This window comes from Acanthopagrus latus, chromosome 21 (genome assembly GCF_904848185.1).
Source record: "Acanthopagrus latus isolate v.2019 chromosome 21, fAcaLat1.1, whole genome shotgun sequence".
Classification (NCBI taxonomy): Eukaryota; Metazoa; Chordata; class Actinopteri; order Spariformes; family Sparidae; genus Acanthopagrus; species Acanthopagrus latus.
The window spans coordinates 18,154,612-18,168,773 of NC_051059.1; the positions used below are offsets into that span (position 1 = coordinate 18,154,612).

Here is a 14,162-nt window from a genome sequence, read left to right on the forward strand (position 1 = left end):
ACTTGATGACAGCGAGTGTGAAGCGCTGTTTAGACGGAGGCGGCAGCGCTCCTTTTTTTCATACGCTCTGCTCGTCTTCATTCATATCCTACTGTGCTTTTTTCCCTCCTGGAAAAAAACAATGATATTAGAGCTGTATGTTTCCAAGAAACATCCTAATTGTTAGAGAAAAAATGCCGTATATTTACACCCTGTTGCCTGAATAGATGTACATCACTGAAAAGCACAGGTTGTTGAAGCTTCACATGTCTTGATGTAACTTCTGTGGGTTCATTTTTCAAGATAATCCTGTGTTACAGCTGTTCTTACCAACTGGCTGAGCTTAGCACACAGGTCACTTGTTAGGGTAAGTAAAACATGGTGTTTTGGGTTGACACCTGTTTTTTGCTACTAACATGAGTTAGCTGTTAGTCATGACACTTCTTGTCTTGGTTTTTGTTGCCACAGACGTGGCTGGAAAGGTCTCAGCTTCACGTCAAAATATCACGTTTTTGTCGCCACAAACACAGGGAAATGTCCTGATTTTCCATCAACATATTGGGTTTTTGCTGCTACAAACATGGCCAGAAATGTCTTGAGCGCTCCTCAAAAAATTTGCAGTAATTTCACACTTGTGTTTTGCAGAAACGTAAACAACCAACTTTTTATCCCGGGGACTGGGCTGGTAAATACTGAATCTTATTTTTGCAGGGGAAAGAGACGTTTTTTCAGGACACATTCGAGACGTGACCAAAGGGCCCCGACATGAAACATTCACTCAGACCTTTTTATGTGCTTTTGGCAATAAGCAACACAACTGACATGTGGCGGAGGAGATTTTAATTGCGATTCATCGAGCTGATATTCAAATAACGATTTTTGCAATGTAAATATGTCAGACACATAATCAGCTGTTTTACATCGTTTCAGATGCCGCAGTCATTTCATGTCTTTGGGTCTGGGAGGTTTTTTGTTGTTGTTGTTTTTTTTCTCTCCCCGCGATGAAAGAGCAAAAAAAAAAAAAAAAAGGACAGAAATAGAAAGACAGACATTGGAGGAGGAAGTGGAAGATGATTTTAAGCAGAGAGGCACGCGGCGGGGAGAAGGCGCCTGTCTCCTTGTTAGATGCCCTTGGAGTGCAGCTTTGTGGTGTGAACTCCCATAAGACCTCTCTTTGTTCTCAGAAGATGAGGGCTGGCAGAGTGTGACCGTGCACTTACACCTGAAGCGGAGGGAATAACACTTTTATACCGTACGACGCCTTCTGTTCTCATCGCCCCCCCCCCCATCGCCTCGCGTCCCCACCTGATGTTCCCGGCCACAAACAGGCCAAGAGGGTTCCTCCTGGAAAATACTGCACGCCTTCACGCGGATGCAAAGAAAACCAGCTGTCAATCAAGTGCAAAAGTCCAAACCTGCATGTGTAGATACACAAATGGCAATCTGAATGTCAGATTTCCATCTTTGGTCGAATGCACAGTTTGACATTTGCATCAAAGGAATGTGCGATGTGTTGCAAAAAATTGAAAAAAACAAAACAAAAAAAATACAAAAACAAAACAGCAGAGCTCATTATTGAGATCAATTTAGGAGCTGCCACATGTGGAATATTGAAATATTGTTTGATTTTCCGCCCTCGTCCCAATGTTGGATTAATCAAACTCGACAATGACGTTTTGTTTCATTTGCATTTCACCTTTGAAAGGGTGACAGACAGGCTGGAGTCACGCAGCAGCGTTTCGTGTTCACTAATAAAGTCCGGTGAGTAGAAAACCTTGAAGATAAGACGGGATATCAGCCTAAAAAGCCATGTGTCCTACATCCCGCGTCCCATATCTTCCTCTCAGAGGAGCAGGGATAGATAGCACAGAGGAGGGAGACTGGCGGGCAGAGGAGAGCTGTGGACACAACAGAGGAGCCGTTTCCTGACGAATCATTCAGTGTGACAGCGAGGGGGTTTTGTCAGGTTTGATTAAGATTTAAGAGTTTAAATCGAGTTGGATTATAAGATTTCTTTTGGATTGATTGTTTGGTCAGAAAACCATTTTTTTTTTAAAAAAAAAAAAGGTACTGTCCAATTTCCCTCAAGCCCAAGAAAACATGGAACAGTTCAACCACAAAATGAAAATTCAGTCGTTATCTACTCACCCTGACGCTGAGGGAAAGTCGACAGGTTTTGGTTTCCGGTGCTTCGCGGCAAAACAGCATCACGGCACGCTGTAAAACAACTGAGACAGACAGGTGGCTTGTTTTAAGACATTAAAAAAACAACAGAAAAAAATAGAACATAATTACTTGCAGTGTAATCTGAGTCATTGGAAGCCTCGACACCCCAAATTGAATTTTTAAAAAGACAACATTTACGTCCCTTTTAAAAGCCGGAAACTTCACCGTAGCGTCTAAGCTAAAATAGTTAGCACAAGCTCGACGACACACTGAGGGCGCAAAAAATAACGTCTTTTCAAAACAATTCGGGGTCACAGGGGGCCTCCAGCAACTCAGCTTATGCCCAATGAGCTTTATGAAGCCATTTTCTAAGTCGTTTTCAAACAAGTCCCCATCTACTTCTGTACATACCGCAACGCTGGTTTGCTGCGAATCCCCGGAAATGTTTTGCGGACTTGGAAAACCTCACCTGACTTTCCATCGGCATGAGCATGAGCAGATACTGACTGAAATCTCTTTCAGTGGTGAACCTCTCCTTTAAAATCTGATGCCTATTTACTCTCTGTCCCTCCACTGGTGGATTGATCTCTTCTCCTGACTTGCAGGGTGCCAAACACTTTACTTCTCTGCTTCTGTTTCCCACGTCTCATCCTCAGTTCCTCCCCCTCTTTGTTTACCTGTCACACTACACACACTCGCTCCATAGCTGGGTTAATTCAGTGTGTGTGTGGGGGGGGGGGACACACGGGAGGCATGTTGGTGTCCTGGTAGCATTGCAGAGTGCTGGACTTTTTCGCATCCATGTGTCACTTTCTTGCACCCCTCCGTGGCACTGACGGGTCGTGGCAGCGGCAGCCTGTGACGGATGACTAATCTTGCCCTGGTAATGAATGAGACACCACCCCCTGAATGCCAAGAGGGTGCTGCTGGCTGCTGCTGGCTGGTTGGTGGCGAGGGTGGCAACACTCAAAATCATATGATGAGTGGTATGCAGGCATGATACCGCGCGTCCTGCGCCAGGCACAGATCCAGCACGGCTGCCAAGCCAGGGAGAGATTTTCATGAATCACGGTCCGAAAGCATCGAAACACAGTGCGTCTATTAATTTCTCTTCATGTGAAGAAGGAGGGAGGGAGGAGGAGGGGGGAGAGGGAGGGGACACTGAGCATAAATGAATCAACATGTGAGAAATTAGATTGCGGCGCTTTAATGATGGAAACATGTCATGTGTAGGTGGAGCGGGGAGAGGACGCGCGCGCGCGCGTGTGATGGATGTGATCGTCTTGACTGTGTGTGTGTGTTTGTGTGTTTGTGTGTGTTGAGTAGCTGAGACCTGTCTTATCTTCACCTCATAATGCGCAGGCGTGATCCTATCTGAGCCCCGCAACAAAAAAAAAAGAGAAGAGAAGAAGAAGAAGCTTTTCCCATCACCATCTGAACCAGACGTCGTGCGCGCTGCTCCTCAAAGGGAGAGAGAGACAGACAGACAGAGAGAGAGAGAGAGAGAGAGAAAGAGAGAGAGAGAGATTTTTTTTCTTTTCCTTGCAGATCGCATGCAAACACAGCCGCAGCATGAAGGTTCCTGTGACAGCTGATCCCTCGGAACGACACGCTCCAACCTGTGGATAGTGCGGGAGCGCGTCTGGTGGCCACCGGCCGGTCTCGGGCTATCTGGGACGCTCTCGCCTCCCCCCTCCTCCAGCCGGGCTTGTGCACCTCTTCTCCCCCTCTCCTCCTCCTTCTCCTCCCCCTCCCACCCACCTCCCCAGCTGGCTCCCCCGCTCCGTGCTCGGCGTGTTCCGTTTGACCCCTCAGCCCGTGAGCAGGTATTCAGTTTATGAATGGCACTGACATGGAGGAAATACCGTTTCAGAAAGTCAAAACCAGGCGAAAGAGAAGTCACTGTCCGCCGGTCGTCCCCCTGACCACCATCGTGTGCGAGGACGAGTTCGACTGCAAGGAGCTCGAGTCCCTCTTCCAGAACTACAACCTGAAGCTGGAGCAGACCTCCACCCTCAAAGCCCTGGCCGTGCTCATCTTCATGTCCTCGACGCTGGCCGTGGTGGAGTTGCTGTCCGGCCCCAGCCTCACCATCTCCAAGGGGTCCCACCCGGTGCACTGTGTCATCTTCGTGTCCCTCTTCATCGTAACTAATGTCAAGTACCTGCAAGTGACTCAGCTGCAGCAGATCGTCAACCTGACGCTGCTCTTCGGCTTCACCTTCTCGTTCCTCTGCTGCCCCTTCTCGCTGGGCGCGATGGGGCTGGAGCCCCCGACGTCCCCGGAGCAGGGCATGTGGCAGCTCATCCTGGTCACCTTCGTCGCCTACGCGCTCCTGCCCGTGCGGACGCTGCTGGCCGTCGTGCTGGGAATAATGGTGTCCATCTCGCATTTGATTGTGACCGCCACTTCTGTCACGGTGAAGACGCAGAAGCTGTGGAGAACGGTACGTGCAATTGCTTTTTTTCACCTTGAAATAAGCCTTTTTTAAAAAATAAAATAAAATAAATTTTAACAGTCCAGTCCAGCTTTCCCTCTACATGCACAGGCAGTATAGTGACATATGATTATGGAAAACAGTGTTCAAGGAGCTCAGATCAGCACCGAGGACAGCTCCCAGCAGCCCGGGTCTGGGACTTGATGGGATTTGCTCAGGCTTTGATCAAATCTGGAAGAAAAAAAAAGTGTAATTCTGTTCTGGTGACAAAAATAAAAATAAACTACCTTATATCAACTTCTGGTGGAAGTGAAAGTGTGAGACTGTGAAATACAGAAAGCACCTGTATGTAGTTCTGTATGTACACTGGAAGCTGGACTGACACACATACACACAAAAAAAAAACCAAACAAATAAAACAAGTGAACAAGAAATGTACACAAGCAGTGGCAATCCTAGTCTGTTGGGGCCCCGAAGGGAAAAAAAAAAAATTAAAAAAATCCAAGGCTGCCTGTTCAGCCAGCTTTATTCACCATTGTGTTAAAAATAGTCTGACACCAAGGAAAAATGTACACAATCCAAACCTTTTCCCAATCCAAACAACTTCAGCGCATTGTAAGGCCAGTGATCATTAACACACAAAGCTTCGGCTTTCAAGGGCCTCTGTTTAACAAAGTCTCAGTCATTTACATTTATTGATCAGTTTTCAATGGCCCTATGTGAGTGGATTGTGAAAAGAGAGACTGTCCCTCCTTGTCCCTCCCGGTCGTCTGTACAAGCCTGTGGGCGATTTGTTGAGGCTGTTTTTAATGCTGCAGGACTGTGGCTCTCTTTGTCAAAGACTCGGGTCGGGTTTTCCAGCGACGGTCCAAAAGGACGTGTCCTGACAGAGAGCGACAGTATCTAATGTTGCAAAGAGTAAAAAAAAAAAAAAAAAGAAAAAGAAATTAAATCTAAATTGTCTAAAATCAAGCATCATTTATCGGGCTCCTTTCTAGAGGATTGCGTCTTTAAAGGTGCAGTATGCAGTTTTGGGGAAGCTATTTTATTCACTGACTAAAAAGCTAAACAAGAGTGAGTCAGTAAACAGAATAAACAAACTGACCTTAAAGGACAACACAAGTTCATACTGTTTTACGTTGTTTATATGTGGCGGACCCTGCCACCTTTCTAGCTTCAAACTGTGTTCTGGGGACCTTATTTCCCTCTGAGACCAGCTTGTTTATTCATTTGTGGAAAAAATAAACATTTCAGAGTTTGCATTAGTACCTCATTAATACTGTAAATGTTAAAAAGAGTGTGGATCTCTTCTCCCAAACTACGTAGTGCCCCTTTAAGTGTAATGAGAAATATTTTTTTGACTGGTGAGCCGTCTACTACAGTGAGGTAATAGCTGACTACTGTATAGGACGCAGCAGGTGGTCACGCAGACCTGAAGACTCCTAAAAAGAAAACAAAGAAAAAAAAAATTGAAGGTGCAAAGCAGTCTGTACTTGCTCGCGGCGGTTTTCCCCCCGGGGATGTGATTCAGTCCCAGAGGAGCTGGCTGGGAATGAAGAACAAGACTGACATCCTGAAGTAGGGCAAACAGAGGGGCACACACACACACACACACACTTTCACCACACTATACGCTTCAGTTATGAAAAAGAGGGCAGAGTCATACATGCCATTTCCCGAGCTGAAATAGAAATTGATACACTGTTCTCTCTACATTCATATCTTGGCACCTTTTTCTGTCACAATGAAACACACTCTCTCTCTCTCACACAAACACACGCACACACACACACACACACACACACTCTCCCTCACACACATTTCAGACTGTCATCAGGTGTGAGGAAAGAAGATATGTCACATCAGTCAAACCCTCCGGGGGTAATGGAACATTTCTGCCTCCGTATGACACAAAGATTGTGCATTTCTTGGCGACGGGAAAATTGAGACGCAATCAGTTCATCACGCCCTCGGATGATGACAGCGTATTTGCCGAGGAGATTGTTTTCCCCCTGTACGTAGGCTATGAGATACCTGCGTAGCCATGTGAAGGACAGTGTTAGCTGGACTACCAGAGATAGCTAATCCATTAAGCTTAGAGATGAGCTGCGTGGCATGACCCCGCGCAGGCCAGCCTCTCACCAGCCACCCACCAAGGTCCCAGGCACTCAGCCTGCACTGCTGCCTGCTTTACCTGAAATATCTTATTACCGGAGCGACTGCTGTGGAGAATATAACTTGGAAAAAATGGTTATTGAGTTGTTGTTGTTGTTGTTGTTGTTGTTGTTGTCATGTGCTGTCAAGAACATAGTCCATTCTTCTCACTGCCACATTCTATTGATACACTAGCAAGTTTGGAGTTACGCGGCGTTGGTTTACAGCCTCGCTTGTCTGGATGAAGCCGGCTTGGATAAACAGAAGAAGGAAAATCAACGCGGATCCTAATGCACATTCATACTTTCAAACTGCAATGGCAGCCAAGCCCAGGAGTTTTTTGTTTAAGTACCGCGATGGAAACAGGAAGCAAAAGCCAAAAAGATACACAGCTTAAAGGTGCACTATGTAGTTTTGGGGGAGAATATTAAATCAGTAAAGAGAGATTTTTTTTCAAAGCCTTAACAAACTGGATAAACTCTTAAAAAGACAACTCGGTTTCAAACTGTTTTACTTTGTGTGTACATGTGGCGGACCCTACCACCTTTCTAGCTTCAAACAGTGTTCTGGAGACTTTATCGTCCTCTGAGAACAGCTTGTTAATTCAGTCATGGAAAAGAAATAATATTTCAGAGTCAACACATACTGGAAACAATTACTCTACAAAATAAAAGTCAACATGAGGGTGGTGATTTCTCAGGGAGCAACTGTATATCCTACTGTCACTGAACCCAACGCCCCCGGATCATTTATGGCCGTCCAAATTGGGGTTATCACCACAGATAAGCAGAGGTGTGAGTGTTTTTACACCCACTCAACTCCGATGCCAGCGTTTACTTACTCGCCGCTTGTGGAGTAACTCGAGCGTCGTCCGAACATGCCGATCGCTCGCCAGCGCTCCTGCCAAGCACTAAGACAGGCCACTGCTGCCAAAAACAGTCTTTTCAAGGCAGTGCATTATTCATTGGACTGGGAAACATGCCTGTCTGTCTTCTATCAGTGATAGAAGTTTGTTGAAGTTGAGAAGTTGTGTGTGTACCGTACAAAGCTTTGAACCGTGGATTTATGATGCTCCTTGAAACAACAACGCCCTGAAATGACACTATATGTTAGGGTTTTGTTTTATTTTTGTTTTTTTATAAGTGAAGCACAATGTAATTTGTAATAGCTTTTCCTGAGGTCAAATACGCTACACTGTTGACTCCAGCTTCAGAAAAAAAAAAAAAAATCCTGATGATGAACTAGCCGAGGTATAAAGAGAACGAATGCCTTTATTCTTTACGAATATACAATCACTGCCCGGGGTGACAGCTCGCTTGTGTACACTCCAGAGGTGAATATAGGACCTTGTTCGGTTTGTGTACAAAGTCGCAGCCAGCAGACCTCTTTTCTTTTGTGTCCCGCACAAGGTTGAAGCAGTCATGCTGCTGTGCCATCCGCTGTGATGGATGAAGCAGGGCACGGATTCCGAAATGTTTTAATGTCACAGACCCCAAAATAGAGAAATATTAGGCCCTGCCACCCTCTCGCCACCGATCTCTCATGAGGGAGGAGGCTTGTTGTTGTTGTTGTGGATTTAGTGTCCAGTCATTTTGCTTCATACCTGAGAGAATCCGAGTGAGACAAGTGAAACCTGTGTTTGGAATAGTGATCCACACAGTAGCTCCATGCACTGTTGCTATGAATCTAAGTAGTTAATTAAAGAGCCCCGGCCGTTATCGGATTTTTGTAATAATCTCTCAAAAGTGGTAATCAAGCACTTGTCACAGAGTTATGCAACGGTGGGCAGGATATTTTAAACACCGGCGTGTCTACAGTCATCACATTCTGCATTATCATCTCTAAAAGAAAGTTTTCATATCAGCAAGTATCGGACATTGTACACAGACACGCTATATCCACGATTGGCCAATATCAACCGATAATATCGGCAACCAGATATATCGATCAGGTCGGAGTTAGTAATGGGTGAGTTTATAGGGATAGAGCCACAGGTTCTTCAAAGGTTCAGGCATGGGAACAAACTCTGTATGTAGCCAGTGTCCCCAGTGTAAATGACACCGCTTGCCAGGTCAACAAATACACCGAGAAGAGAAATGGAGACTAAACGTCAATCAAACAGCATGTTGAAACTGTTATCATTTACTGCACATGCATGAAACTACAAATCCTCTTCTCACATCTAGGGTTATTAAGCACGCTCATGGATAAAGTGTGAAGCGTGTACGCAAACACACAAATTGTCTGACAGTCGGTACATTCACAGCGTCCCTCCTAATGACTGCCTCGCACTGTATGTGTCAGGAAATCAAAATGTTTCGTTTTTTTCTTTGTCCCCCCCCCTGTCTGCAGTTGGTTGCCAACACAGTGCTGTTCACCAGCGTCAACCTGTCAGGGCTGTTTGTGCGCATCCTGACAGAGCGAGCCCAGAGGAAGGCCTTCCTGCAGGCTCGCAACTGCATCGAGGAGCGACTCCGCATGGAGGACGAGAACGAGAAGCAGGTACGGGGCACCTGAGCTCAAGCTGTTGGCAAAATGAGATGTGTGTCTGGGTCTGTCTGTCTGTCTTTTTTTTTTTTTTTTTTTTTACCCCCACCCCCTCTCTCTTTCTTGTGCCGTGACTCATTTCGACACATTATTCATTTCTGTTAGATTTCATGCCTTTATGTCTCGCACATTTTCTTATCGCTACTAACACTTTGTCCTGTGATAACTTTGACTGCATGAATGTATATTTCAACTCAATTCTTTGCTCTCTTTCTCTCTCTCTCTCTCTCTCTCCCTCCCTCTGACACACACACACACACACACACACACACACACACACACACACACACACACACTCAGGAGCGCCTGCTAATGAGTCTGTTGCCCAGGAACGTAGCTATGGAGATGAAAGAGGATTTCCTGAAGCCCCCAGAAAGGATCTTTCACAAAATCTACATCCAGCGCCATGACAATGTCAGGTAGGATCCTCACATCAGTGATATTCAAATCCCTCTTTGCTGTGAATTGTCTTAACCATTGCCACACAGTGGTCTTTTGTACAAAACTGTATTCTCCACATGGTTGAAAGCAAAGCAGTGGCATAAACGCTGTCCGGATGCATCATGGCGCGTGCTAAAAACGAACTGAATAACTTGACCAAACATGTCCTTTGGAAAGAAACACCGAGGGCTACACATTGTAGTTTGATCCGACCCAACAGTGTCCCAAAACATCAACAGCGCCCCCGGGCCGCGGAAAAAACTGAAACTTTTAATTCTTCTCGTTGAATATCGAGGGTTGGCCGCTGACTCGTCCTGAAAAGTCCAGACACATAAGGCTGCACTTTCCTTTCGTTTGATATGGGTGGCACGGTTTGGAGAGAAATGCTATATGGGCGAAGAAAAAAAAAAAGGAAATGAGCCAAATCGAATCATATTTCTCTGCGTTGAGGCTAACATGCCAGTGGTGCATATGCCAACTCCCTGGCTGTCATATCTCAGCGGCCCCTGGGGGAAACAAGGCTTTTGGAGTGAGGGATCCTACTGGGGGAAATAGAAGGGCAGATTAAGTGATGCTTAGTGAGGAGACGCTCCCTCTGGCATTTTGTTATGTCACGTACAGTTGCCAGCAGTTTAGGAGCAGTGATGTGTTCTGTTTTAAGATTACTCTTTGCTAAAGGTCCATTGCTACAGCACATAAATTATCTCACAGTGGGTGTAGCACAATCTGTAGTTGATGGATACTCTCTCTCTCTCTCTCTCTCTCACTCTCTCTCTCGGATCCAGCGTCTGTCTTTGAGAAGTTACAGAAACTGCTTTTTCAGAGGACACTGGCCGTCGTACTGTATCAAAACAAAGCTGACACGATTTGGGCTTGTAGCAGAATTAGCCGGAAAACCAATGATTGCTCAGTAAATCCCCAATTTCTTGCCTTCATTTCATCATTCCACCATCCCAGCCTGTTTTTTTTTTTTTTGCAAATACCACTTGGTCAGGGTTAAGAGGAAACCATGTGTTTGCGTACCTGGTTGTCCTCACGTGTCGTTAAAAATATCTAGTGGTTTGGTGTGTATTTATGTTGAGCGCTATTTCAAACAGCTGTACGTGATATTGTTGTGTGATCGTTGTTCCGAGAATATTATAATTAATGTTGTTCCAGGGACACCACTGTAAGTGACCAATCACACTGTTGTGATGTCATGCAGTAGCTTTGTGACTCACGTTGGTGTTGCTCCTGGAACATCACAACTAATGTTGCTCCAGGAAACTGAAGTGAGCTGTCGTGGCTGAGTGGGTCATTTATTCACTTATTCTTCTTGGTTTCTTTTTAGTTTTCCGTCGCTGTTTGGTTGAATTTAGGGAACTGAAATGCTTGGTTAGGTTTAGGGAACTAAGATACTTGGTTTGGTTTAGGGAACTGAAAATACTCCAGTAAGTTTAGGAAACTGTGCTTTGGGTTAAAATACACCTTTTCACATTGTTAAACACGTGTCTGGGAGGATATCTTCTCCCACATGTGTATTTTTCTGGTCTTTTTGACCAAGTCGCTAAGCGATGAATTGCAGACCTATGATTAGTCGCTCTCAAAGATGCTCCTGGATCAACATTAATTATGATATTCCAGGAACAACACAGCCATATCAGATCGTGCGTCTCAAACAATGGTCTCTGGCTTGGCAGCTGTCTTGTCCATGTCTCACAACACCACTACCCCCTCCTCTTCCTGACATGAAATTCAGCTCATATGATGTGATCTGAACCCGATACGACACGTATTGTGGTAGTATTGCCAACAGAGAGTGTCCTGATTGGGCTGGGCACATTTGAAGTCTTAATTTTGCTTATTCACTTTGGTCTTGTGTTGTATTATTATTTTTGTTATGTGTAATTGTTAATGATTCATTAAACATGTAAGCAGCATTTCAATTTTGGAGCTAATTCTACTAGTTTAGTTTAACTGTAAGCCACAAATCACATTTTCTAAACTGATTATAGGTTTTGCATGTTAATTCTAAGTGAGATACATTCTCAGTAAAGCACAAGTAGCTGCTGATCTTCTTGGTAAAGTACTTAAGTAAATGCACTTAGTTACAATCCAGAGCTGCAGATCTACAGACTCTTGCTCTCCACTCTTCTGACATCTGCGGCTGTGAATGACCTTCTAACTCGTCGCATGTAAACAGCATGTCAGAAAGCACAACATTCACCACTCCACTGCCTGCAATCTATAAATTCTCTCCTCTTCATCATCTACTTTAATCTGCACTTCTTACTGTACTGTCAGAGCTCCTTTATCATGCTACAACGTTTCCTCATTTCCTTTCCTTATCTTCCTCTCTTCCTCCTCTCCCTCTGTGTTCTCGGAGCAGCAGGGAGCCTTGAGGAGAAGGGTTTGCTTAGCCTCAGGATTAAGTTGCTACAGGGGATTAAATGCAATGGAGACTAAATTCTTGTTGCATAACGCCGTGTGTTTGCCTGTGCGCGTCGTGCACGTGTGTGCGCGCGCACACAAGGCGGTTAAATATGGACACATCTCAGTGGAGCTCTGATGATTACTTTCGTGCCTTGAACTCCTTCAGATAGCGCCACCCTTTGAGAGCGATCTAGACTGGATGCAGACATGATTTATGTGATTTGGGCAGACTGTAATTAGAAAGTAAACAGTGAGCGGCACGACGTACTGCAAGTTTTCTTCATTACTTTCTCAGACCGTGGGCAGTGTTTGATCTGATTAAAAATCCAGCCAGGGGGATATTGTAGTAATCACTCACTAAAAAGAAAAAGAATATGACTCCAAAGTAACAAACAAGTTATGTGAATTGTTAGCCCCACCACCACTAATTGTCATTATTATTAGTGGTGGTGATACAGGAACTCATATATTTTTCCAAAAAATGCTCTTGAGCTGAAATGAACACTTTTTGAACCGGTAATTTATCCTAATTTGTTTCTTAATTAATCTAAATTGCATTTTAGGATTTACACGATTAATAATGTTGATGAATTATGAGCATGCAGTGTTTAATATCACCCCGCTGTTTCAATGGAAGAGTCCTCTGAATCAACAGGCACTTCCTGCTTGTGTATTTATGATGTTTTTACAAGACAAATTCCTGCTGATGAAAATGTTCACGTTACAAAATAGATGCTCAGATTAAAGGAAGCTTTACATAAGTCTTTTTCAAGTTTGCATCAAACAGAGTGCCACAGGGATGATGTATTGTATTGATGTATTTGTAGGCGAACCCGGGAGTTAGCATCCACCACCTGGTTCCCCTCGACAAAAATTATACTCACGTTTTGTTCAGCAAGATAACCTTCGAAAACAAATACCACTCCGATTATTTTTAAGCCCGTAAATGCAGCCGCCAGAAGACACGAAGCAGATGAGTCTCTGTTTTTGGCATAATGATGTCTCACAACAACCTCTGTAGTCTCATTTAGCCACTTGTTAGCAACTGCCTTTTCCAAGCTTTAAAATTCACATGTGGTGTATTTACTGATGTATTTTATGTCGTAGGACAAACCATGAACATCTGTTCAAACTTAGACCTTATTTCAAGCATCTAAATAGAGTTTTATCTGAGTTCTGTGTTAGCTTAACCATAAAGCCAATCAAAAAAACACTGACTTTGAGACCAGGAAGTGCAAAAGTGCTAAAAATCCTTGCAGCACTCGAAAATGCCTAAAAACTAACGAGTTCACCGTGAGAGACATCAGAAAAAACTAAAGTATGCCATTCAGTTTTGAAATCTGACCTACTTGGGTCACTGACCTCTCCAGAAGCTCACTCGTACAGCACTATCACTGAGAAGTTACAGTTTCCCCTTCTAAAGTGTGTGGTTAGCATCTCTCCCACACTCGTTCTGTGCTGGCCCCCTTTTATTGGCCTGACATCAGCACACACCGGGGCATCCTGGGGGCTCTGGAGGGGCCGGTCCAAACGTAACCCTGAGCTGACATGCGGCGTGCCTTCCACTAATTGAAATAACGTCAGCCAAAATAACTCCAGTAATGCCTTCCACACAGGGAAAAGGGAGATTAACATACATAATTAGGGGAATAACATTGCTCAAATATGTGCCAGTGGAGAGGAAATAATGGATGAGGGTGTGAGGGAGGTCGAATTAGACGATATTAGACTTGAGAGAAGTTACCGCAGGGAAAATCGTGTTTGTATTACATGGCTTAATTATTTGAATTGCAGTGCCTTGCCTGCTGCAGAGGACAGAGTTTTACCGAGACAGACGCTTGCATCGGGGATGTGGTTTTGACCTTGGGCAGTGAACCGGGTACGGCACAGTGCAGTAGGTTCGGTGGGAGGCGAAGGCGAAACTTATAGCTGCTGCTGCCAAGAGTGCTGCGGTGTTTGTTTTGAAGGTTTTTTTTTTTTGCTGGAGGATATTCAAAATCAGATACAGGAGTTCACAGCCGGCGCT

General features: G+C 44.7%; 1 protein-coding gene across 2 annotated transcripts in view; it reads left to right on the top strand.

Moving 5' to 3' along the window:
- The first annotated feature begins 3,982 nt into the window (after positions 1-3,982).
- LOC119011864 (adenylate cyclase type 1-like) overlaps positions 3,983-14,162 on the top strand; it is a 39,724-nt gene continuing 29,544 nt past the window's right edge. For both annotated transcript variants that reach the window (XM_037085299.1, XM_037085300.1), the window contains exons 1-3: positions 3,983-4,591; positions 9,089-9,238; positions 9,584-9,702. In XM_037085299.1, the coding sequence (XP_036941194.1) occupies positions 3,983-4,591; positions 9,089-9,238; positions 9,584-9,702 (878 nt within the window). The remainder of the gene's footprint in view (positions 4,592-9,088; positions 9,239-9,583; positions 9,703-14,162) is intronic.